The sequence below is a fragment of the Hyalella azteca genome, unplaced genomic scaffold (genome assembly GCF_000764305.2).
Source record: "Hyalella azteca isolate HAZT.00-mixed unplaced genomic scaffold, Hazt_2.0.2 contig3531, whole genome shotgun sequence".
NCBI classification, from domain to species: domain Eukaryota; kingdom Metazoa; phylum Arthropoda; class Malacostraca; order Amphipoda; family Hyalellidae; genus Hyalella; species Hyalella azteca.
The window spans coordinates 318,643-345,725 of record NW_025933779.1 but is presented as its reverse complement, the minus strand read 5'-3'; the positions used below and the strand labels follow the sequence as shown (position 1 = coordinate 345,725).

General features: G+C 37.4%; 2 protein-coding genes across 3 annotated transcripts; one reads left to right on the top strand and one right to left on the bottom strand.

Moving 5' to 3' along the window:
- Positions 1-8,324: 8,324 nt before the first annotated feature.
- LOC108672689 (protein lines) lies at positions 8,325-18,536 on the top strand. Of its 2 annotated transcripts, none has more exons than XM_018160397.2 (6): positions 8,325-8,593; positions 8,793-10,801; positions 11,010-11,183; positions 11,528-11,675; positions 12,528-12,705; positions 17,904-18,536. In XM_018160397.2, the coding sequence occupies exons 1-6, from the start codon at positions 8,381-8,383 to the stop codon at positions 17,942-17,944; spliced, it is 2,763 nt and encodes a 920-aa protein (XP_018015886.1). In that variant the 5' UTR covers positions 8,325-8,380; the 3' UTR covers positions 17,945-18,536. The 2 variants fall into 2 exon arrangements, with proteins under 2 accessions (XP_018015886.1, XP_018015885.1); XM_018160396.2 differs by having other exon boundaries at positions 11,525-11,675.
- A 2,457-nt stretch (positions 18,537-20,993) lies between these two features.
- On the bottom strand, positions 20,994-26,634 carry LOC108672690 (ras-related protein Rab-34). The gene is made up of 7 exons (XM_018160398.2): positions 26,393-26,634; positions 25,574-25,719; positions 25,146-25,247; positions 24,223-24,287; positions 22,997-23,136; positions 22,337-22,526; positions 20,994-21,518 (listed from the first exon to the last, which is right to left on the bottom strand). The coding sequence occupies exons 1-7, from the start codon at positions 26,489-26,491 to the stop codon at positions 21,424-21,426; spliced, it is 837 nt and encodes a 278-aa protein (XP_018015887.1). The 5' UTR covers positions 26,492-26,634; the 3' UTR covers positions 20,994-21,423.
- Between the last annotated feature and the right edge of the window lie 449 nt (positions 26,635-27,083).

Here is a 27,083-nt window from a genome sequence, read left to right as displayed (position 1 = left end):
ATATCTCGAGCTAAAAGGCCATACTCTACAGACTGGCAGTACTAGGCCTAAGTAGACCAGTAAAGTATCCTGGATACCAGCATCATCATACATAAGAAATTGGTTTAAATCTTGGGTTAGTTTGGGTAAATGAGGAATTAAAAATGAACCAATTCCAAAAAATCTCTGGTTTGTCACTATGCTGGATTATATTAATTCATAGTGGCAAACCACAGCTTTTTTAGAATCGGTTCATCTTGAATTTCCTCATTTATCCCAAATTTAATTTAATTTCTTATGTATGACACAAACATGGTGCCAATCCATAGGTTATTCAAAAGAACCTGTTCTTATGTCATTTTGAACCGATCAACACTTCTTTATGGACCGATCGTAAAACACACCTTCACCGGCAAAAGCTTTCACACTTCTGAAGAAGGTGAGCTNAACGTAAGTAACTAAGGAATTTCCCAGTTCAAATATTTATTGATTTATTACTATCAATTTCGAAACTCCACATATTTCTAAAGGGAGTTGTGATGAGACCATGGGGATGGGGCCAGGGGTCGAACTGTTGAGTTTAGACCATTACAACTTGCAAGAGGGGCCCAAGGGCCAAGGGCATGGGGCCTTGCGAAGGGTTAAGACCGACGCACGGCGGTGGACCGATAAGTACTCACAATAATTCCCTGCCACCATGATGACATTGCTGGTATCCAGGATATGGCATAGCGGCAAAGCAGAGTTTTTTAGACTCTCCCTCGAGTTAATTTTTGAGCCCCATAAGTAGACCAGTAAAGTATCCTGGATACCAGCCTTATCATACATAAGAATTGGTTTAAATCTTAGGTAAATGAGGAAGTTAAAAATGAACTGATTCTAAAAAATCTCTGGTTTGTCACTATGGGATAGGGTAAATGCGGTATATTCCGACACATTAAGAACGCATCGAGAAATGAAAAACTATAAAAAAACGTATGCGTTACGTAAGTTCTGTTGGCTTCACATGACTCTCAAAACACCGCACTACGTGTCAGCAACAATGAAACGTCACAAAATATTGCCATATTTATTAAAAAGCCTTTAGAATGGAAACCTACCAAATCCCTATATTCCGTCACTGTGTGTGGCAATATTTGACACGTGGTGAGTCGTGTTGCGTCAGCGCTTCAAATTTAACTGATATGTATTGCCGACATCCACGTGTTCGAATTCCGTTTTCTGTGTGAGCTGTATTGGGATACAACACGGCTTTGAATTAGAACACTAACGAATATTGAACACTACTTAATTACGTTTTAATTAACAGCTATTAGGCTTTTAATTAAGCAAATTTCAATTTTTGTACAAAGCTTTGAACGATCTGTGTGTGTCCAATTCAAGTTGTGTCGGAATTAGTTTTCATGTGTCTAAATCCATTTCTCAACTTAATCATCTATTAATTTATTTACGACTTGAAATCAGCGAATAGCCTATAAGTATACTTAAAGGATTCCTAATATATTCACAGACGTATTTAAAAGTCTCAAACCATAATATTCTTCCTATAAAAACAGTTATTAACAGTTATTCACTATTTGGTAGAGCAAGGTCAACTATCAAATTTTACACATTTTTTGATGATCTCACCAGGTGGCATGCATTGTCTCTCTTTGGATCTCAATATTTTCCCACTAGATGGCCAAGACCTAGTGTTTTGGCAGTATTTTGACGCGCAAATGTATGACGTCACCATTTCAACCATCAACAAACGCATGGAACTAAAACAAAGCTTAATATAAAGGAAAAACTGGAGAGGTGACGTAATTACCCACGATGTCGGAATATACCGCGTTTACCCTACTTTACTCAGTGTATATACTTATCTTATTGAAGCTTTGGCCTTTGAGCCACAACTACTGTCAAATGTCAATGCCTTTGCCCCATAAGTTGCCACTTTCAGAAAACCCACCAGAATATATTACATTTCAAAACACCAAGAAGCTAAAAAATAAAAAATTAAATGTAACACATGTGCAGGGTTGACTTATGTTTAGACTTTTGAGAAGGTTGCTAAATTTTTTTTCTTGCTCAGTCTTATAATTAAATGGAAGTTCTTGAGACTTGTTTTGTTGGAAGTGGCTAGGTATATATTACCAACTTTAACTTGTCATTTTATTGCCAATGATATTGATGAAGCATGAAGGGTACATCAAAGTCACCTTTCAAGGTTATTGCAGTCTGTGCATGAATAGTGCAATTAACTTTTACTCAATATGCAGTAAATTGAAGGCTTTAACACTACAACATCCATTCCAGTTCATTACAGCATCAAACAAAAAAATTGTTAGCAATGCCTGAAAATTAGTGGCATTTGAGGCTTCTTGAATTGGCTCTGAGCCTCTGCTCACTTAGTTTATAAAAAACAATCAATATTTAGGATTAAAGTTACCAGTAATCTATTTAATATGAGATAGTTGGTAACTGGTAAGTCTGTATTGAAATGTCTTCTACATTGCTAACAACATTGCAAAACAAAACAGTTGTGTGGGTGCTTCCAATACATAAGCAGCAATGTGAGTTTGCTCTGTCAAATTGCTTGCATGCCACTGTGCAGAGAGTGGATGAATATTGCAAGATCTTTGGCGACGCTTCAGTAGCAAAATTTATGCCTTCAGAAGATCTTGCTGACACATTTAGATTGAAATTCTTTCATTTAATATATATGTCAGTATTCAGCCAACTATTTTAAAAAAGTAATGTTTCCAGTATGTTGGATTGATCAGTATGCAGTGAAGCTTGTCTGGAAATCAGTTGCGATGAGTTCCCACCAAAAAAATGTAAACATCAAGTTTACAAATTACGACTACGTAGTTGCGGTCACATTAGAGTGGTCAGACTGCATTATCACATGTTCAGTTGACACTTGCTGTACAATCAGACTGTTTTATGGGTAAAATTAGTTATTTGGGGTAACATGTGCATGCAACCTTGTAAATAAGTTTGTGGCTTGTAAATAGTTTTTCATTACTCAGCGTAAATGGCTTTTAATTAAAAATTACCCGGCGACGCATCTTAAAATTACCCGGCGATGCTTAGGGCTTAAAAACCCATATATTGGCGACGCTGCATCCACCCTCTGCACCATGGCTTGCATGGTGTGCATCATATTAAATGACTATTGGTGGCATGAATTGTTATCAATTCATGAATGTTAATTTGTGTAGTTTGACTTGGACACATCCTAAAATTACTAATAAACTATTATTTGGTCCAATTGGAATCTTAAAAAGTGTTGCAACTTGTAACCTTCTTTTTTGATTCTTTCAAGTGCAACTTTAATCCTTCCTATTTATATCCTATCTATCTTCACTTAGATTTTTGGACTGGAAAATTGGTGGAGGTGGATCAAAAATAATATATGATTTTTAGAATTCCATCCTGCCTTGGGAGGGGGGAAGTGACAGGAGACAGGACTTCTGATCAACCAAAGTTAGGAGTTTAAATAATTTAATTTTATATTAAAGATAAATAGCCACCAAAAATTATTTTTTTAAATGGAAAGTTTACTTCAAATAAAGAATTTAAAATTTAATCAAGTTTTGAGATTTTGTATGTAGAATGAAGTATAACAATTGAATGAAGTATAACAAGTGTCAATTGTCAAAGTGGCAAGTAGGAGCAAGTTGCCATTTTCTTGGAGTCAACAGAGCAAAACAATATAATGCACACATATACAATACATGATACATATATAAATGCAATGTACAAAAATCTCGGTCCTTGAAATAAATTAAAAAAGAAATAATTGGACAGTAAAATATCTTGCCCTCTTCCATAGGTTGCAAATTTTCAAAATGCCAACAATGACTGACAACATGACCATGACCTTGCTTCTGTAGGTTGCACAATTACTGTTATAACTTCAACTCAAAGACACTTCACTCCTTTTTCATAGTTCATGCTACTGATGCTAAAGACTGTAGGACTGCTTATCTCAAAAGTTTAGAATTGGAAAATATTTGCAGGGTCACTATCAGAAATATAGTCAGATGGGGTAAGACAGGACCAAAATCACTAACAAGCCAGTAGCATCTATACCATGAATAACTAAAAACCCTAAACCTATCATAAGGTGTAGTTATGCAATGGGCTTCTAAGCTACAACTCAGACATTTTGCATCTAACATAGTTTTCTGTACAGATTAAAAAAAGTGAGCTGGTCCCATCTTACCCCATTGGGGTAAGATGGGACCAGGCTGGGGTAAGAAAGGACCAACAGGTAATTCATATGCTACAAGGTTTTTAATAAAAGTACAAACCTGATATACAATATTATCCATCTAGGAACTGGAACACATCATTTGATTAAACAATCACTTGTTACTGTTTTATGTTGTGGGAAGTCAACTCTAATATCAGTCACATTGAAGTTTTTGTCACGAGAAAACTTTGTTAAGCATAGCAATAGTAGGTATGTTGGCTTTGGTTCATTGTAGAGCACTGCTAAATGCTTCATGTACCTATATTGCACTAGTGTCATTGTCTGAAAAATTTATCAAATTGGCAATAAAAATAAAGTGTCAGATGTCAGTAATAAAAAGTGTCAGATGTCATGTGTTTTCTTGCTAACTGCATTTGTGGTGCACTTCTTCAAACATAGCTCATGCCCTCTCACAGAATTGTGATCATAATTATTTTTCATGTTTCACACAGTGATTTTTCCCCCAGCCAATCTTGCACATAGTTCTGCAGCTCACTAATGGGAATAGACATCCCTATTTTCTATATCCCTTTGATGCAATTTAAAATAGTGCACTAAATTTCTCTAATTAAAAAAGCTAACAAGTTACAGTGGGGGGAAATAAATATTCGTACACTTGAAAAATCGTATTTTAATGTATGTAAGTACACAAACTTAACAGGAAAAGTGATTTAAATTATGTATAGAGACGCATAGTATTCAAAAATACTTGAAATGGTTCGCTGATAGAAATGTACACGTTATGGAATGGCCAAGCCAGTCGCCGGACTTAAATCCGATTGAAAATTTGTGGCGGTATTTGAAGATTCAAATTAAGAAAAGGTCCCCAACAAACATTGAGAATCTTCAGGTGGTGTGCAAAGAAGAATGGTATAAAATACCAGTCAGCATCTGCAAATCATTGGTCGAGACGTATAGAAATAGACTGGTATCTGTTGAGCTGAATAAAGGGTATTCAATCAAGTAGGTATTAAATTGAAATAATGCGGATTTATTGTTTTGTACGAATACTTTTTTCACCTGAAAAGTGAACATGTTGCATTGTTTTTTTGTTGCATTGAGATTTAATTTCTTTTGATAGTATTTTTGAATACTATGCGTCTCTATACATAATTTAAATCACTTTTCCTGTTAAGTTTGTGTACTTACATATATTAAAATACGATTTTTCAAGTGTACGAATATTTATTTCCCCCCCACTGTATAATGAAGTTTGAGCAAAAGATTAAAATTTTGACCAAAATACTCCATGTACAGTACTATACAATAATATATTCATTAAAAAACTATTTTTGATAAACTGTAGGGTAATAGAGGACCATTTGTGGGGTAAGACAGGACCATTTGTTTTGTAAAACAGGATCATTTAGTGGTCCCTTCTTACCCCATGTCTGGTCCTTTTTTACCCCATTTTGGAATACATGTCAGGCAGTGATGGTAGCAGGTAGGAATGCCTAGTATGTCTAAAAAGTTGCCTATTACTTGAGGTTACCTGCCTACATCCACAAACCTGGCCAAAAAATTTTTTGTCATTAGACAGAGCTTATTTCCCAAGCGGGGTTAACTATTTTTTGACCCTTCTTTACATAGGTTTTCTTTAAAAATTAGCCAGAAATTCATTATTTGCCAAAGAGGGTTGCCACAAACACTGAAATAGCAGGTAATGATTGTTCTAACATATCCTTTTGTCAAATTGAATTCAGTGCAATTAGAATGCATGCCATGGGCTGGTCCTTTCTTACCCCATGAAGGCTGCGATCCTGTCTTACCCCATTTGACTATACCGTATTAATGATATCCAGAAAATGGAGGATGAGCTGCCATGTTTGCCCAGCTCCCATAGGCAGAAAGATGTGCTAGGTGTGCAGAAATTCATGTCTTAAATTTTTCATTCTGCGTGGTGCACGGTAATGTGTCAACAAAATATTTGTTGTGCGCTGTTACTAGTTATAGATTTAACTTGGGTGCGTGTCAATAACAATACTGCCATGCAGCGCAGTGGCAATGTACATAGAGTAATAATAAACATATAAAGTTCAATCCATCCTGCTGGCAAAAGCTGCAGCTATGCTAAGACGTAATATCTTCTCACAATGCCGACAGGTGTCGATGCTTGTAGTGTATTTAATAACAGACATGTATAGGTAGTAGTTCAATCCCTGCTGCTGCCAGCAGCTTCAGCTATGCTCTGATGTAATATCTTCTCACAATGCCAATAGGTGTCAATGCTTGTAGTGTATTAATAACCCTATATAGTTTAATCCATCCTGCTGGCAAAAGCTGCAGCTATGTTATGACATAATATCTTCTCACAATGCCAACAGGTGTCAATGCTTGCATTATATTTATAACCCTATATAGTTCAATCCCTGCTGCCGCCATAAGCTGCAGCTATGCTACGATGATGATCATAGTATTTCCTGAAGCAGTGGCAACCATCCTTGCCATATTTTGATCGTATTAAAGAATTGATGTCACTTATTTGCCTAATTTGCTAGTTAACTAAAAATTTAAGAGGAAAGAATAGCCCACAAAAATTCATATCTTTATAGAAAATGTTTTGAAGTCCAGCTCCATTGTCAGTTCGTAGAATCTAGAATTTACATAGAAAGACACAAGTTAATACAATTGAAAGCACAGAACACAATTAAAACCCAAATGTACAAGTACTAGGGCATAAAAAACCTATCTATTCACAATTTCTAGGGGATATGAGCTAACAGCTGAATTTAAACTGGGCCTAAGTTTAAAAATGTACAATGATTCTAAAATACGGAAATCTGAAGTACCAGAGATGGAAGCTAACACCCTAAAGTCTCTGTCAGGAACTTAAGTCTCAGTTTCTGACAGTGACTTTAGGGTGTTAGCTTCCTCCTCCATTACTCCAGATTTGCAGGGTTTGTACTGTTCATGGAAAACCTGGAAAGTCATTGGATTTCATTTCAGGTTATGGAAAGTCATGGAATTTGCAAAAAAAAATGAAGCGTTTTTTTTTGTGCTGCAGTTGTTCACCGGTTGTGCAATCTTTGTTTCCTGCATTCTGATTGGTACTCCAATCACGCGACCATCAGTGACATGATTGGAGAACCAATCACGGGAGCTTGGTCACTGAGCTCAGTTGCATTCGACAATTTTTTGATTTGATCTGCAGTGGCAGCGTTCCATCTTTAGCATGCAATTTCTACATCACTATGCCTGGAAAGTGTATATTTCGTGAATAGAATAGAAGCTTATTGTGACTGGCTTGCTTGCCATCCAAAGCATGAAGGTATGGCGATATGTATATTGTGCTTGAAAGACTTTGATGTGTCAAATATGGGGAAAGCAGCTTTGAAGAGCCATGCCACTTTTGAAAATCCATGCAGAGCTATGCATTTACACGCTTTTTCAACTGTAGCCTGTAGGAGATGATAGAATATGCAGAGTTAGTTATTCAGTCATGCTAAACCTGTCATATACGAGTGTTGGAAAATTATATTGATGGTCATGAAGAGTCATGGAAAAGTCATAGAATTTTTTTCTAAATACTGGGACAAACCCTGTCTTTAGTATACACATTTCCATTTCTACAGCTTGATATCATCTTCATGGTCAGACGGTCACTCTAAAAACTTCAAAAATGCTTATAGAAATAACTCAAGTAATTTTTCAGCCGTAAGGCATTGGAACTTTATCTGAACTATTTTGAAACCTACACATTGAATTAAAAACTACTCGACCTATATTATCACAACTAGCAATGTGTTAATAGTACCTTTGTGTTGTGTTGGTAATTTTTATGCAATCATGGCGGCATGAATATTTTTGTGGTTTAGCTATTTCCATGTCTCCTATTTCATCTCATGTTTTGCTTTATTTCAAATGGATAAATTACATAGTGGGTCTCCTTCCTAACATCTTTAAATGGGGAGATGAAAATACACTTTGATGTCATCAACTTGTATCAACAGTCATAAATCTAGATTTATAATGAAATCAAATAATGTAGTTTGAATATCATGATAAAATGATTCTAAAACCTAAGTTTTAATTTGTCCTTATTAGTATTATTTACACATGTCATTTATCAAGATCTTGTAAAATGTTCAATTTTCCAGATTCTATTTATAGCATTTCATTTTTAAACCAATTGTTTAACTTAAACTTAAATCATCCCACATGGTGGAACCTCAGCACAAACGTGTTAAACTTCCTGCTGGAACCTATGATGGTTCCAATGCTGGTCATCAATGTGTTGAAGATGTGCAAAAACTTTTAAAACTTTTGTATGGGAAATGCCTGTGCTCACTTCCACTCCCTCACATCGTTCAGATATTGCACCAATGCAATGCTCACTTCAGTGTGCTGCTTTCCTCTAATCAGACAATGCAGGTAATATTATCACATTATTTCCTTTGTTCTACAGCAATGGTCATCTGCTTTTATTTAAAAAAAATTTGTGGTTATAATTTAGTAAATTTACTGAACTAATTTATTAGATATTTCAACCTATTCAGTACCATGCAAAATTTTGCTTGAATCTAAATTACATTTTTTTTTAGTTTTAATTCATACATTTTTTATCTTCCAGGACACTGATGGCTGCCTATTGTATGCCAGCATGCTGTCTCTTTTCTTTGATGTGGCCTTGAAGCAACGATCAAGATCGATGATCTGCTCTCGAATATCTGAAGTGGTCAAGGCAGGAGCTGACCTTGAGAGCCACTTAATTGAGATACTATTGAGCTTCTTGGCTAGTGAAAATCAGTACATCAGTTACACTGTTGTCCGTGCCATTGTTTCACTGCTGCTTTTGTTTCAAGGTGACTTAGGTGCTCATATTTTGAAGCAGCTTGTTGAAACCGCACAATGTTCTGAAAACTGGCTGTTGGTTAGTCATTCTTTTGATATAATTCGAAGAATAATTGACTGGAGAGAAAATGATGAGCATTCTCATAATGATTCTTCCACACCTAGCCAGCCTGGCTGCACAGTCATCAAACTTACTCCTGCAGATGTTGATGGTGCTCATGAATTCAAATCTCTGGTTACTAAGACTGTTGGATACAAATGGAGAACTCTTGTTGGAAAGTGTCTGGAGTGCCTCAACTCAACGTCTCTAACAGATAAAATTGTTGTAGTATCATTTCTGAACATGTGGATATCTCTTATATCTGTCAAAAACAACTTGAAGTTTGATGATACAAAGCTATTTTTTAATGGACTGGATGTTTTAGTTGACCCATTGACATGTGCAGACACCCCATTAATGGTATGGGAAAGAATCCTGCATCTTTTAAACGAGGTGTTGTGTTATGGCAGCACGCTGGCTTTACAGGAAGTGTTGGATGATGAACCCTGTCTCTTGGCTCAAAGACTCATCAGGGATGTCAACACCAAACACTTGCTGGATTTTGTTCCGTGTGAGCAGCCAGCGGAAGATCTGCCTCAGTCTTACACGGACACCTCACATGACACAGCTGTCAGTTGTAGACCATCAAGAATATTGACTCCTTTAAAAGCATTTTGCGAAGCAGAGACTGGGTTTCAATCTCTTCATATTGAGCCACAAGATCAGTTCAGAGAAATTTTTAATGCCGATTTTTCAGCTGACCAAGTAAAAGATAAAATTTCTGATTTAACCATTCATCAGTGTAGCAAATGTCTAAGATCTAATGACTGCAAATGTTTGTCTAGTTCTCGTGCTTCAGATAATGTGCAACAAAGTTTTGTCATCCCTGAAGATGCTTCAAGTTTGGCTGAAAATTATATTGATACAAATCCTGTAACCACGTGTGAGAGACTTGAAGGCTCAGTTACAATTTCTCAAAGCAGTTCAAATGAAAAAATTAGTATAACACCACCATCCCTTGACTCAAAATTTCCCCAGACAGAAAATTTGGAAATGGATGAATTGAATTCAAGATTGTTCCATGAAAGTAGAACCACAGTTCACTCTTTTGATGAAAGGTCTTCAACGGATAATTTTCCTATCAATGAACGCCAAAGAACAAGATCACCAAGTCAATCTTCTCTACCTTATTCATCACCATCTACTTCAAAGTCTGGAACCTCTTCAGCTGTCTTAGGAGATTTTATGCACTTGAGTAGTGGTCTGCAATTTTTAAAACATTCTTACAATAATGATCAGCAAGAAGAGGAATGTGATGACAAATCTGATATATCGAGCAGCTCTAATGAAGTGTTTACTTATGTACATAAACAATTAAGCCAGCACACATCAATAGTGCCTCACAAGACTAGTAAATCTTTAGATGATGTGGAAGAATCAAACATTTTAATCCCCTCTGATCTGAGTGAATCACAAATATCCAATCAAATGAGACAAATATCTAGCGAATCTCCTCAATCAACCACTGTTGATCCTTTATCTCCTTTTGTAAGAAAGAACTGCACTTTACATCACCTTCGTAAGTTACTGTTCCGTAAAACTGTTCTGTTGGTGCTCAAGTCTGTTGCTGTCACTGTGAAGGAAGCACGTGGTGATAGCTCATCGTCTTCATCTGAGGACTCTTCTCCTAAATCTGCAACCCAGGGATCTGATACTGAAGAAGCTGAAATGGAAATTATTTGCAAGAGGTGAGGCAAAATGGGAATGTAATCACGACCAAGTGTTGTCAATATTTTGCTTCTCTAAACTATTTTTTTAATGTTTTTGTATGCTAGGCGATATGGGTGAAGGACCATTGTTATTTATTTAATTAGACTTTGTTGTTGTATTCATGAACCTTCTTAAGCTATTTTGTTTGCAATCAAAATTATCAGCTCTCATATTTTTCACCTTTAGCTTACAAGAAGTGCTGGCCAAAACTGATGCATTTGTGAAACGTCACAAGGACTATCATCCAAACTGCCCCATAGCGGAGTGGATGGTGAAGCTCTTCAGTTCACATGACGATTGGATGGTTGAGGCCATGGTTTGTGGAATGGACATCCACAGCGGTCTTGCAAATTCTTTCCGGTATTATTCATTAGGTTAACTCTACCTATTCAGGAATATGATCCTAGTCTATTTATCCAGGAATCTACTTTCTGCATAATTTCCAGAGTCATACAAATATTATGAAATATTTAGTCCACAATATTATAACATTTTTTACAATATGTAGAATATACAAATAATATTATACATTTGTACTATGTGCAACATTATATGTATGCTTAAAACCAAGCATTAAATCATGATTTGATAGTACCATAAATCCTTATTATGGAGTAGTGGATTTGAACACAAAGCTACTAAATAAATAATACTACTGAACTCACTTATGGTTGAGTACTCTCAAATTTCTGAATTCTCAGCAGTGGTGGGGGAGTGATTAACTCATGGCTGTGCCCGCACACCAGCTTCTTGATCTTCCTGGACACTGTCAGATTTGACTCCTCAGTCCTACTTGAATTGCTTATATCCAACGAGACCTGCTTCCTCCTGTACCTGCTGAGATATCTCAAGGTGAGGTGCCTGCTTGCAGAGGTGGGCAGTAGCGCGCTACATGTAGCGGTCGCTACATTTTCAGTAGCGGTAGCGGCGCTACATTTAAGCAATTTTAGCGGGAGCGGTAGCGTCCGATACATTTAGAGCATGTAGCGGTAGCGGCCGCTACATTTCAAAGTAGCGCTGCCCAGCTCCGCCTGCTTGTCACATCTTACTCAAATTTTTTGCTTTTGTGGCTACCTAAGTCATATGCTCTTTTTAGCAATTTTTTATTTATTTATTTTATTTTTGCAGCTGCAGTATTTGACAATGACCCATTGATTTCATCATGTGCTGTCCTGGTTTTATATCTCATTACTTGAGGTTTGATTGTCTTTATCAGTTGAATAAGATTTATCTATTCTTTAAAAATTTTAGATCCTGCAATATTCTTTCTTTGAAAATTAGGCTTACTGAAAACTAGCTTTTATTTGTCATTTTAAAATTTGAATAAATTAACTTCATCATTTCTTATTATTTTTAACCATTTTTAGATGTTTTCAGCTATGATATTATTCACAAAAATTCACATTGGTATACAAATTTGCAAAATTGGCTTACCTTTAAATGACAGCCCTTTTAACCGATACCAAGGTACCTTCCTGTGAATAACTTGAGCTTCTATAGGAGACTTAATAATACTTTGTAATGACTCTGTGTTGAAGATATTTCTGCATCACTCTTAATTTCTATGACAGCCCTTCTAACCAATACCTACCTTCCTGTGAATAACTTGAGCTTCTTTAGGAGACTTAATAATACTTTGTAGTGATTCTGTGTTGAAGACATTTTTGCATCACTCTTAATTCCTGTACATTATTATAATTACAGCTGGTTAAGCGGTCGTTGTCAAGTGCGGAGAGTTTACAGAAGGCCGGTAGCAACACCAACATCAACCTGCACGCAGCAGTGCAAACCATGTTCACCCTCAGACATTCTCTGAAGAAACTTGTGGCAAAAGAGCTTTTTCCTTACAACATTGCTCCCATACTGCGGCTACTTGACCAGTGTAACCCACTCTTTGGGGCTGTAGTATGACATTGTTGCTGTGGAAAGTTTTTTATGGCTACTCTTGATATTCTAGTTACTGCTTTGCTGTTGTTGGGAAGCTATTAAAGTATGTCATCTTAAAATTATTGTAGCTTCCTAACGCAGATTCTGAATTATTTCTAATAAAAAATTTGTATTCTGTCGGTAGTTGTTGATTGTTTGGTTTTCATCGTCATTTACTCACTGTGTAATGTCATTTATTCTTCCTCATATATTTTGCTACCAGATTAAGCTATATCAATTGAATAATGACTTCTTACGTATATATTTCGCTATCACATTAAGCTATATGAATTGAATAATGACTTCTTCCTTATATATTTTGCTATCATATTAAGCTTTACGAATTGAATAATAATTACCCAATTTATTAATCATAGCAATTATCATGTCTCATGTGATGATGTGCACCGGGTCACTAATGAGGCAACGATTGTTCCCCTCGCTCAACAAACCAGATAAATAGAAACTATTCCATCATGTACTGCCAGAACCAAATGACCAGCGGTTATGAAGCAGAAGGACGGATCCTAGTTCGTGACTTTGTGAGCACAATAAATAATTACAAAATCAAACTTGATTTACTATAAAAACGAGTAAATCCAGAACCTTGTTATATACATTACCTAATCCCGGCAAAAATGTTAGTTCTCCAGGAGACCCATGTAGGTTAATAATTCTGTAATAGCGAAGTTTGTAAATTTGTTCCTAATATTGACTACATCGAACTCACGACTAAGACATTGAGCTGCTATCTCACGTGCCATCTTCAATCTGTACTACCAATGAATTCGTCTGGAAAAGATTAGGAATTAAATTCTTTGATTTTGAGTAAGGTTTCTTCGTCGAATTTTCAATCCGGGGGCAAACTCGAGATTGGTCAACAAAAATACAGGGCGTTATCGAAACGCACACAGTTCTACGGAATCTGCAGTGATTAACTGTTGACTTATGTTCTGATGTATTAAAAGTAATTATAGAGAATGAAGTCAAGCCTTTAGTTTCTTTTTAGCAAATTCAATATTATTGTCTCTCGTTTAAAGTTTTCTAGGATGTACCATGTTTGTATGTTGGTCGTTTTCTCTCTAGAAGTTCTTTTTAAATATTTATTTATAGCTTTTTTGCAGTTACTTGTCAATGAAACGTCCAATAATAATTACAAGGTACTGTAGGTACGCGGTAACAAGGTATTCGGCCATACTTCTGAAACACTTCTTATTTCACGTCACTCAACAATGTGCCACCCAAACAAAAATAGGGTGACACATCAATGAGGAACGATCAACGCGGCCTTATCTTTAGCTTCTAATTGCCTCTGCCTCATTTTTTTCCCAGGTTATTTTTTCATCAAGTTACCTGATGTAAAATTTTATCCCGTACTTCCCACAATTGATAGCAAATTTGAATTACATAGTCCCGCCTTCATAAACAGGAGGACCTTTCAAAGATTTTTCCTCAGCTGTATCGATTAACAATTTTAATGATTGCTCATTTATAGCATAAAATTATTCCATGAGCCATATTTTGCCTCGGAAATCCTGCCAAATTGTGACATTTACGACCGATGTCAATTTTGTTACTTTTTAATTGTTATTCGTGCTTTTGTTGTGATTTTTTCTGAATTTTAAATGGTTTTAGCGCTCTCATGCACATTGCTCACGTTCTACCACGTCAACATGATTTGATATGGCAATCAATCTACTCATTTAGGTATGACCCAGACATCAGACAGCGACGCCGTGTCATGTTAAGTGACTAATATTTGACATGTACTGTTATATGAAACTCGAAATTTATTTGAAGAATTATAAATAAAGAGAATAGTATTAATCTTTATGTTCCGTATAATCTTGACTATAACGTAGAATGTCATCGGCACCATACGTGCTAACGTCAAGCAATTTCGGAAAATTTTGTGCGTTTATGTATGAATATTATTTCACTAATAGTCTCAAATATCGCTCATATTTATTTTCGATAGTTTTTGCGACTACCATGAGGACTAATGTCCATGTTCCCAACGAAGCTTCAAATAAGATCGTTGGAAGCTTTTTTCAGACGTCATTCCCAGTCGATGTGAGATAGCGCAGAGATTTTGTCTTGGTTATTCTGTTGAAAATCGTAATGTATCTGTACATTGACATGTGCGTTGCTGAGTAATTATTCTTATTCTAATATTTAATCTATTTCACTTATAATTAGGCCTACTGACTCACGTGCAATGGAATCAATATGCTCTAATAAATCTGCTATCCTGAGAACCTTGAAGATTTTTAATTTAATGCAAATGTCTTCAAGAGTTTTCTTGGCCTTCAAACTCGAAAAAAATAAACCTGTCTAAAGCGTGTAAACATAAGTTAAACAAACGATAATGCTTGTAATTGCTGCACTGTTTTTCAGCGCATTTTCTCATTCATGGAAAAAATGCACTATTGACTATTGTGCTCGCCATGTCCGTCTGTCTGTCCGTCCGTCCGTGACCTCAAGTTTTCGTCAACGTGAAAATGCGCTCTCTGTCACTCACTTCAGTGAGTACTGAGTTATATTTTTTTGTGTCATGTCTGCGAAGGTGTGCATGTAATACTTAATCCTATTGAAATGTGGGACCGTATGTTCTAGGTTATGTTGAGCTCTCAGTTCCGGAGTAAACATGTTTAATTTTTATACGTAATGCTTAGAATTCTTCCTGTTTTAATTTTAATCATTTGATGCATCCACTAGGGTATTTACTTGTGTTATATGCTTCATGTTTCTGTGTAATCTCATTAATGTATTTTACTTCTTTACTTCTAATGTACTTCTTTACGGCAGCTGGCATGCAGCCTAATATTAGATCTGGTGTATAATATATTAGTTCACTCTGAGTGATGACTTGTAATGTTTCTGTTGTTCTATTGCTACTTGTCTCATGATAGTACTAATTTTCTTATGTATCTATGTAAATATTCTGTTATACTAGTTAGAGAATAACGTCCTGTGCATTCAACTGTACGAACAAAACTGGTTAACGCGGGTATTGGAGCTTTGCTCTCTTTATTTTTATAAGAATTTTCTAGCATTAAGGTCTAAAAGGACGAAGGACTTCTTCTTGCTTATTTCTTGTGTGCAGTAAGAGTCCCACGACTGGCCTGGTGTCAGGTAGTTATTATTGCTTAAAATGCAGCTACGGAGGTAGGCAGGTAGCTGGTCTGAGTACGCTGCTCACTAGATGACAAGCCACGGCATATCGTTGTCTGTGTGGTTGGCTTGTTTTTTTCGGCTTTCGGCAGTTAGTCAGACTAATCCTATTTGAGAAATGATTAAATTTATGCTTCTGGTTCTTTCTCTTTCATAAAAGCTTTCAAAGTGTGTCTTTGCTCGCTAGAAGTTCAACACGCTTTTGCGTTCCCCGGAGTCGTGTTTTCGAGTGCTCGCATCAAAGATCGCAGTTGTGAGGTCGAGTTATGTAGGAATGATTCCCTTCACGTACCTTATCTGTCTTCCTCTGGCTGACGCCTCGTTTCATTTGACGTCTCCTATTGCAAGAATATTATACTTTCTGTAGCGTTTAACATGTCTTTCTTTACCTCCGATCTCCGCTTCGTCGTCTTGTGGATGCTCTGCCCTGTCAGCCAAATGGTGCGGTCAGCCAAATGGTGTAGGCTCTAGAGTCTAGACACACTTTATGTGCCGAAAGCGGCCGTCCTTTTTTCATGTCTCGTGACACTTCTGCCCCGTATCCATTTCTGTCTCTGCTCGTTCTTTCCCCAATGAATTCAGTTGCCCTGTCCTCTTGACATCCCTCAAAGTATCTTCATTTACCTCCGGCATATTGCCCAGAATTGATCAGTCTCACCATCGCGAGCAATTGTCTTGTCTATGACGAATTTATTGTCCATCATGCGTCCCTGTAACTCCTATATAAACGATCAGAGCTTGCGGTGTTAGAGGTCCTCATTGATACGACACGTCTGTCACCTTCGTTATTCTCAACAATGGTACCGTACTCGCCTCCCCTTGGAACTGATATTTCCTCGTATCTAATCATCGCATGCCTCCTCTTGGACATCGCATGGGCACCATATTTCCTTCCATATTCCGACCGCTGCATTAATTTCATCCAACTCCTGCTCTCCACCACTGCCCAAGCTCTGGGTCTGCTCGCTCGTTAATTGATATCAACGAAGCCGACAGGCCCGCTTTCATGCCCACGACTAAGGGCTGCCCTCGAAGCGGTCTCTGTCCCCGCCTCGTGCGGAGTCGAGGTGACCCTGGAGGTATCCCGGTCGCGGCTTGCTGGAGGGCTCCACCACTCTGTCGATCCTGGCAACCCTTTGACCATTGAGCAACGGGATGACGTTTGAGTGTGAGACCCAAGTGTCAACCGTCTTCCTTCCTAGCAACCTGGAAATTTCCTTGCTCTCGCATGCCCATGAAAAGCCGTCAGCGTCAAGCCCGATAACTAAGACACCGAGGCTCCTCATATCGCGCTGTCTTTCTCTTCTGCTGAGCGGCTTCTGCCACCACAACCCATGACATCCCTCACCACTTCACAGTGGCAATAAGGCTTTAAAACGTATCACTCCTCAGTTACCAACCTCAGTCCTACATGCGCACCAGACGACGACGGGCTTCAAGTCGCGACGGCCTCTAGCCCGCAGTGTAAGAGCTGGATATGCTTTTTATAGCGGAACTTTGCAAGCAGACTGACATACTTTTCTACTTCAAAACTCGCTCTTCTTTCACAACCGCGTGCGTAGGTGTTCTCTAGGATTCGATCATCTCTCCTGCGCTTGAGAACCACTTTATCTCTTTTTTCTGTCCAGGCCTCCAACATAACATGGTGTGTGGACGACATCACCAAAATAGTTTCATCACCGGGGCTCGGAGGCGAAGTTGAAACGCTGTAGAAGCTTACCTGGCAGGTCTCCTCACGAGCCTCTCTTTTCGGTCTATCGCCAAGAAGTTGGTCGTTGTCTCGGACTTATCCCTTTAAACGCTTCCATCCTGATACCTACCAATCCACCTCCGCTTTAAAATTCATCAACGTAAATCGCGCTAAAAAAAATTCCTAGAACCCTTGGGATCGCTTTCTTCTCCTCACGTCACGGCCACTGCCATCATGACAGCTCCCAGCTTGCGTACAATAGAAGGCCTGACAGTGCAAAATTTTTTCAGGTTGTGCCCAGCGCCGCATAGCAGCAATACGAAGATGCTAGTAGACCAGTCTACTACTGCACGAATATCTCGAAATATTTTGAACAAGAAGTGATCATCAGTACTCGGTCCTAACGTTTCAAGTCCTATCGTCGGTGATCTACCCATTCACTGCCTTGAAATACGGACATGAAATTTTGTTTAGTTGTGAAGCGGTTCATCTGCCGGTGTGAAGCTGATTTACAACGTATCGACCTCGTGAGAAGGTCCCTCTTGGCGGTTGCTCTTTTGTCGTGTCAGTGTTCATTATTTAGGAATTGTTATATATATACAATTACCTAAATGGTAATTGTTGATGTTCGGCGAATATTTTGTTGTGAATTTTTTAACAGATGAGCAGTGTGAGAAGAGTCACGTTCGTTTGAACTAAGTTCGCTACTCTTGCAGTGTCTGTATATTGAAAGAATCAGTCGCACTAGATTATTAATGCTTTATCATCCAACATTTATTCTTTTTGCAGCAGCGTAGCTCAGTGATGCATATTTTTGTTTGCGGAGTAAGGAGAGTTCCTCGTACGATACAGGCTTCATATGTTCGAGTGCCATCTCGTATATATTATTTTCTTATTAAATTTTTTATAAATATATTAAATAAACGTAAGCACTTTCATTTACCGATTAGTGAGCACCAATAAAATGCGGGTTAAATCCATACACGCCGAGAACCTTGTTGTAACATATGAAGTAGGTATTGACAATAAATTTTGGATTCAGAAAGCCTGAGACAATTTCGCAGCCCACAGGAAAAGGTACACTAGAGTATTCATTTTATTATCGTTTGAATTACCTCATCTGGTCAAACAATGGCGTGTTGTTGCTGTGTTGTTATGGAATTTTCTATTACTCGTTCGATATTAAACTGCGAGTGCTGTAGTGTTGAAGGTAGACTCGTCCCGTCAAGCTCTTCCAGATCACATGGCGAGTGCTGCGGTGCTCGATGCAGAACTAACCTTGCAATTTCTTCCAAATGAATACCGTACATCCAGGCGCTTGCGTGTTGGGATCAAGTCGGCCACGAAAACGAGATAATTTGAATAAGTAACTGCTACGCTCTGGCTGTATGAACTGTAGTATCATCTGCGTGCTAAAATCTTACAGAAATTATCTTTGATTTCAGGCTTCACGAATTTCTTCAGTGTTCTCCGATAAAAGAGACTTGCCTATTTTCTACACGTTAGATCCCTTAGTTTTTCTACGGAGTGTTATGACATCTCTTATTTCTTCAGCTTAGATAATTCGACCACCTAGAACAAAAAAAAATGAAGCCAGACAAATGAAACCGAACATTGCCAACGACGCGTCACGCGGTATATCAGCATGGTTGTTGGAGAATGTAGATAGTAGGTATGCAGTAATATTCTACATTCGCAGCATCCAGTCTCTGCGACTGTAGATAGTAATTTACAAGTTAATCATTTCTAGCCGTAAATATATATTTATTAACTTATACCTAACTTTATTTCTGAAGTTAGAATTGTTCTCGAAATAATGCCTACCCTGTGTAGCGCATGCTCTCTGCCAGGTAGCCTTACCCACTATTACTATAATGCGGTTGCGTATCATTTTATCCTGCTATGCTACTCCGACGAACGTCAATTATACATTCTCTATGTATTTAATTTTCTGCTCCGCATCTTCGTAGGGACCCCTAATGAGCTATTTATTATTGCGAATGTAATTGGCATAACGGTGAAAAAAACTGGCATGGTTTCAAGAAACGGTTTCGAATCCGCAGATTTTTTAGTTAATAAAATTTGCTATCAAATACGTATAAATATATTTCAAAATAAAGCATGACTAGAGAAGCTGGACGGCATTTGATTATTTGCTAATGCTGCAAATTGAAGCTCTCTCTCTCACATGAAGAGCTATGCGAGGACAAGCCTGGGGAGGACTTATTCTTAGGCAATCTCATAAAACCCACACAATGAAGAATTCAAGATAGAAATGTATCGAATATAAAATACATACGTCTGTTTCTAGATGAACATTACAGGTGATATCACGCTCATATCATAGCCGAACAAGATGGAGTAGTATCCCTTGTTAAGCGATGACACAGATGCTTCACAAGAAAAAATGTATTGTTCCATGCATTGGAAAACTGTCTCGGAAGACGATTAGCTGAGGTTAGATATATCACAATAAGCACACTTCAAAAGCAAGGTACGATAAAAATCTAAAAAGTCTGTTTCAAATCCTTAATCAACAAAGGCACGCAAAAACATGCTCAATTTCTTTATAAAGAACAGTAATCTGACAGCGCCAGTAGAAGTGAAGAGACACTCGTATATGGCAGTAGAATTTCAATGCAGCAAGATCGCAGTGTATTTGTTGCTTCTATCCTTGAAAAATAGGGGTAAATTTATAATTTACCGTTAAGGCTACGCTGTATCAAACTTTGCACGTCGCACCTTTGCTTAACACGTTGACTACGATTGCTTCATCTTATACTATTATTTCATTTTTTGTAGTTTTTAAACAGGGTTGCCAGACGGTCATTTTTTCCGGACAAATTCCGTGATTTAGTTTTTCTCAGTTGCGTTGGCCGGCTTAAATTTATGATAGGAACACTTCCTAATTAAATTTTAAATACTGCAAGAAGAAAATAAATTGAATTTTTATAGCGGAACATACAAATTAACTAGTATATATTGAGTTATCGGCCTTTTTTGTTCTCGCATTTGGCCTATTTTAGGCAACCTGAATTATGTACCACTACGTCCCGGAGAAATACATTTTCGGAGGAAATACTTCGGAGTCAACGTGTTAACGCCTAATCAAGCCATAAAGAAAAACCTGCCCCTGAATTCATCAGTGCTTATCTGACACCTGCGAAAGCCGTCCCACTCACACGGCCTTTGATACGGGGCGTTGATGGCCGTCACATTCATACGATCATTCACGAGTTCAGAAAAATACATATTCATTCTTAAAATTATAACTAACACGCGACTAGTTTGACTAGAATCAATAACCCTTCTTGAAAATAAAATGGAAAATTCCATGCAAAATAATTTACATAATGAAAGAGAGATATGTGATCAGTGCATGATAAATTATAATTCACTATCACCTAAAGTATCAAGAACATTTTGCCAACATCGTTTTCAGGCAGCTGTCTTTGACATGGCTCACTTGCAGCGATTATTTCGGCAATTTCAACAAAAAATTTCTCTTCCTTTCATAGACAGTAGAAATGTATACTGTCAAATACAGTAGTAATGTGTACTGTCAAAGACAGTAGTAATGTCTAATGTCAAAGACAGTAGTAATGTGTACTGTCAAAGACAGTAGTAATGTCTACTGTCAAAGACAGTAGTAATGTGTACAGTCAAAGACAGTAGTAATGTGTACTGTCAAAGACAGTAGTAATGTCTAATGTCAAAGACAGTACTAATGTCGTCTGCCACGCTGGCGCAGGATGACGAGCGATCCGTAGCCATGATACGCAGAGCTCGATGCCAAGGGCACGCCGAAGTTTAGCCGCACTTTGAGTTGTTGTCGGAGCAGCCACTCTTCTTGGCCTCGCGGTTGGCGTTGCCGTTGGCGTCGCACATGAGCCCATCGCCGATCTCTGAATAAAAGTGGTAAGTGGTAGAGTGGAACCAATAGATAGGAAGTGAATCAACAACTAATAGTTCGAGAACTTATATCAAAATTAAGAGAGCTTGCGTACTGGATTTAGTCTATAGAAAATTTTTGAAATACTGAAACGGTGCATTCACACGTTTAGACAAAGCATGTATATAATTTGTATTATATTTGTGCTGTTCCGTGGATAATAACGCTAGAGGGAATAGCAGCCTATGAAGTATAGTTTTTGACGACATAACGCCATTTGTCCAGACAGCCACTTAAACGAGACGCGGCCAAACCAATTCCAGCCTAACCCCTCCTGGCATAATACACACAAGTTGCAACATGTCTACACCCAAAATGAACCTGAGCAGTTCTCACCTAACCTCATTGGCTGCAGGAAAATAGAGAGGAGGAGCAAGTAAGCAGGTAATGCCAGTCATTGTCTGCAAGAAAGTTGTGAGTCAGGGCGTGAATCTGTGAGGCCAGAAGAGGCTAAGCCGGGGTAGGTAAAGCCGGATGCAGAACTGCCTGCTCATAGATGAGCAAGCCTGCTGAAGAAATTGCTAGAGACCTACAGGATCTTCATCCTTAGGTAGCGTGTCACTGGTCTGGATCACGCTATTTCAAAGTAGACTGCGGCTTCTAGCTATATGGCTGAGTAAAGTTATTCTTGCATTGAGGAAGGGCTTATTTGAAAGTTAAATTTGTGGTCCACGGCTGCGCCCTCTACCGAGTCATATCAACCACCCACAGTTATAAGGCTTATACTCTATGGTTTGTTCTGTTCACTGCAGCAATAGAAAAACAACTCACTTATAGCGGGCTGTTTAATTTCACTGCCGACCTCGGCAATGACAGCGGCGTTGAATACGAGGGCAGCGAGTCTCCTGAAGAAGTCCTCGACGCACTCGCCGGTCTTGGCGGACACGGCCCAGTACTCGGCGCCCAGGGACAGGCACATCTGGCGCGCCTTCACTTCAACGATGCCGAACATAGTGTCGTTCTGGGGGCAGGGGGCTAGGTGAGATAAGGGGGTGATGTGAGGTAAGGGGGATGATGTGAGGTAAGGGGGATGATGTGAGGTAAGGGGGGTGATGTGAGGTAAGGGGGATGATGTGAGGTAAGGGTGATGTGAGGTAAGGGGGATGGTGTGTATGATGTGTGGGCACAGAGCACCTTTCATTATTCTGGGCACTCAGGAATTCATTAGGTACACGTAGCTCACCTGGTATGAGGATTTAGGTTTACAATACCAATAATCAAATCAAAACGCTAGTGTTGCTCTAGGGCCTAGGCAGACCAGTAGATGAGTGCAGACCAGCACGTGCTAGTTGAGTTCTGCACTCAACTAGCTACATGACAGATCACCATATTAATGGTTGATACTGTGCACATAAAAACCAGGAATAAGTTCTATTTGGAATACCACCAGTAGCCAGCAACTATCAATCAACTCTAAGCATAACAACTTACAACCATATCACGCTTGTTGACCACCAACATGACCATCATGTCATGCTGGGTGCCTGGGTTGGCATCCTGGGCGTCCTGCAGCCACTGAGCAGCATGTGTCAGCGTTGACAGGTTGGTCACGTCACACACCAGCACCACGGCTATGTTACCAACAATCACCAACACCACAAATTATATAAAGAAAGATTAATGCAATTTACAATTTTGCCAAGATATGATGGGAATGTTATGGTTCGTTCAGAAATCAGGAAGTAGCATGTAAATAAATTAAAAATAAAGTCTCTTCAGAGAAAAACTGAATGGGCAAACAGGAATAGTAATACAGACAAACATTAATCCAGGCAATTATGTACTTGTAATTATTCAGATTAATACTAATCTACATCAATAATATTCCTGATGAACAGTAATTCAGACAAATAAGAAATTTAGATAAATGTTAACTAATAGATAAATGATAATTGCTCAATGAATGAACTGGATAGTAATTTTATATCCAGAAACTGTACTAAAATCAACAAGAAGAAAGCATGTAAACCAACAAATTTGAACCAACAAATAATTTGTTGGATTTGCAATAGTTCTCAATTGAAAGCTACAATTTGATAGCATCTGAGAGCAATTAGATAATGACCAGCAATATCCATAGATCAAGAGGCAATGAATTCCATGCAAGTCTACCAAGCCCAAGATTATACTTCCTTCCATGACCAAAATTAACCCACTAAAAATTCTGACTGGATTATTACACTGCAGAAGTGACTCAGCAGGGAGAATAGGGAATATGTTTAAATGCCACAATGGGAAAATTTGGAATTCTTATAAGTAGATCAACAGGAACCTTACCTAATATTTCTTCACAGTTATTTGTTTACTTTAGTCAAATAAATATTCATTTTATTGGTAGCAAAGAAAAGGTTCAATTGAATTTTATATCAAACATTTTTTAAATAAAAAATTACTTTTCAACACAGCAGCAAACATTTTGGCACTAGCACCATTTTGTAAGAATATAAAACAATAGCAGTATTGTTATATTGAAGTTTGAAATAATATTAATTTTTCTATGAGTGACTTATTATGTTTAGTACTATTGCTTCATAAATAGTTGAATACCTTTCTGTTTAAAAAATATGCATTTGAGTAAAGTTTAGTTAGTAATCAAGATTGATAAAAATTTTATTAGCAGATCTTTTCTTTAAAGAATGAAGTGACATGAAGCTCACCATGCGCTCCACGATAATATGATGATGCGATGCAGCGAAACCTTTCTTGACCAGCCGTGTCCCAACTGAGTTAAATCAAGCTAATGTGTTAAAAGCACAAGCAACTAAGCTACGTACAATATAATCCCATTAGTGGCATCTAATGCTTATGTCCATATTTATAACTTCTTGTTGAAGTTATAAATATGGTTGAAACCACAAACAGAAAACATTCTTCAACAACAATCAACACCTCAGCATCTAATGGGATTAGTGTGGATGGGATTAGTGGAGTTTGTTATCAGATGCTGAAACTAATGCAGTTATTTGTAGCATGATGCATGCTTTGGAAATGAAACATTTAAGACAGTTTTCCCTTCTGTTGGCAAAGTCAAGGAGCATAACTGAAAATCATCACTGCATGAAATGTACAAGAATTTGTATGATAAAAAGAATCAAATTCATGTAAGAGTATAAACTATATATAAATATAATAAAACTAAATGGCCATTCTACACCTCATAACTTAAGTCTTATGTAGCTGAGCCTGCTAAAAAAAATCATTGCTTCTACTTAAGTAAATTTGTAGCACCACATAAAATAAATTTTAATTTACAACCATCATTAATTGTTCAAATAATTTAAAATTTTAAATGAAAATGAACAATAAAAATGTAACTTCATGCAATTAATAATTACAAAAACAATTTGAAAATGTAAGATTAAATTCATCATGCTATTGAGTTACCTAGCCATCAAGTAGCTGTTAGAAAATCCACACAAGCTTCAACCTAAGTAGGTAATACAAGTAATAAACAAGCATATGAAGGGCAATAATAATGAACAATTACAACAAGCCAACAAATAAAAGTTATAAAATTCTGTAGTAAACATGATAAAACAATATATTGACAACAGAAGGTAATTTTCAAATTCAATCTTACATTTGCAGATTAAATGGCATGTCCAGGACATCAAATCTTTCTACTTCAAAATCCACTCCAATTGTTGCTTTGTAGTTGTTGCTGAAGGATTGGTTGACAAATCTGCAACAATGTATAGCAGATAAAAGGGATGGAAATAAGTTATTTTCAGAAATACGTAATGTATCTTTGGATACTAAAATTAGTGTGATTGCAAATATAAAAATTATGATGTAATAGCAGTAGATCTATCATCTAAATTGGTCTGATGAAGTAATAGGTTAAAATTGTGGAATTAAATGGCTTAATGATTAAAGAAGGAATGTAGATTGCAGAAACAGTCAAAATAAAAGCCTAAAAAGTTCATAAATGGACCTAGAAGATCAACTGCTAGGCCTAACTTTAGTTTCAAGTTTCAACACCTCAATAATTTCACAACAAATAAATACCTGTTAACAAGGGATGTTTTGCCAGTTCCAACATCCCCCAATATGACAACTTTGGCTACCTTCAGTGTAACATTAAGCAACTGGTTTTCATTGGCACATGCAGTCTTCACATTAGGATGGAAGTCTGCCAGGGTATATGGGGTTGCCTGCAAAATAAAATAATAAGTTGCCTGCGTTTGACTGCAAAAACTCATTGAGAATGCATGAAAAAGACTAGGAAAGATTGGAAGAAGAACTAATAAATGGTAATTTGGAAAGTTTTCATAAGATTGATAAGAATAAAGCTCAATTGCATACTACAATTCAATTTCTTCACTTTTATTGAGGTCTCAAAAATCTCCAGCATTGCATCTCATTATCATGACTCATGAGACTTTGCAGATTCATGAGAGGTTGATAACAGTGATGCTAACACTAATAACAAAAGTTAGGAATGAATGAAAATTACATCTACCAATAATCATGATCTGCTTACTGCTTTCAAGTTTAAATGCCTAAGGATTTAAAAAGATTTGCTTATTTTTTAATAGAAAATGCAAAAAGCAGTATATTTTTATATGCAATTATAACTAATTGCCCATTAAATGAATTTTTACCTATAGGCTATGTGCTATAAGCTATAACTCTCAGACAATTCTATCCAATATCCAGATCGGATTTAGCTTCATTTAGGTACGGGTAATGCTGTTACAGAGTTAAAATTCAATAATTGCATCCAAAAAATATTTTAGATCATTACCATCCTTATATAAATATTATTAATGATTACAGACATTGTAAGCAGTGCAAAAAGAGTGCAGTGTTTATCATTAAACTTACCTGTCTCAGGAATGGGGGAGGCAAAGCACGGATTATTCTATTGACGCAAGCTTTATTTTGTTGCATGACCTGCATAGCATTCCTTTTACGGCTATTCATTTAAATAAATTTGATAGTAAAACTGAGAAAATGCTGATATATTGACTACACTTTTACCTAGAGCCTGCGATAATCCTTGTACTATGAGCTAGAGCTACAAACATTTCCTACAATTTCGAAAAAAAAACAGTCAGCTGCAGGTAACAATACTTACGCGATACTACGTGTCCGATTTTTTGCGTAGTTGGACGGAAATTACATCAACTCGTTCGTTGGAAGCATGGTTGAAATTATAATTCAATCATGATTGGAAGAAGAGAAAAAACGGAGGAAAAAAATTTCCCGGAGAAAATTGAAGGTCTATATAAGTTAAACTCTCCTAAAAATGTGGGAGAGCTTAGGAAATGTCCCTGTTTGCCGAATTTTCTCGCAAATTTTGTCCCGGACGCTCTAAATATTTTTGCACCTTTCGATGAGCTTCAAAAGAAAAATTTATGTTTGACTTAGTGCGCTCAGCAGGGAAGTGAGTTTTGTAAAATTGAGAATATTCTTGAGAATGCGCGTGTCCTAGCATATTTTTATTTCGGGTTGACAACGGTCGTCTCGGCAGATGCTAGCACTTCTGGTCTTGGCGGTTATTATTGCTGAAACT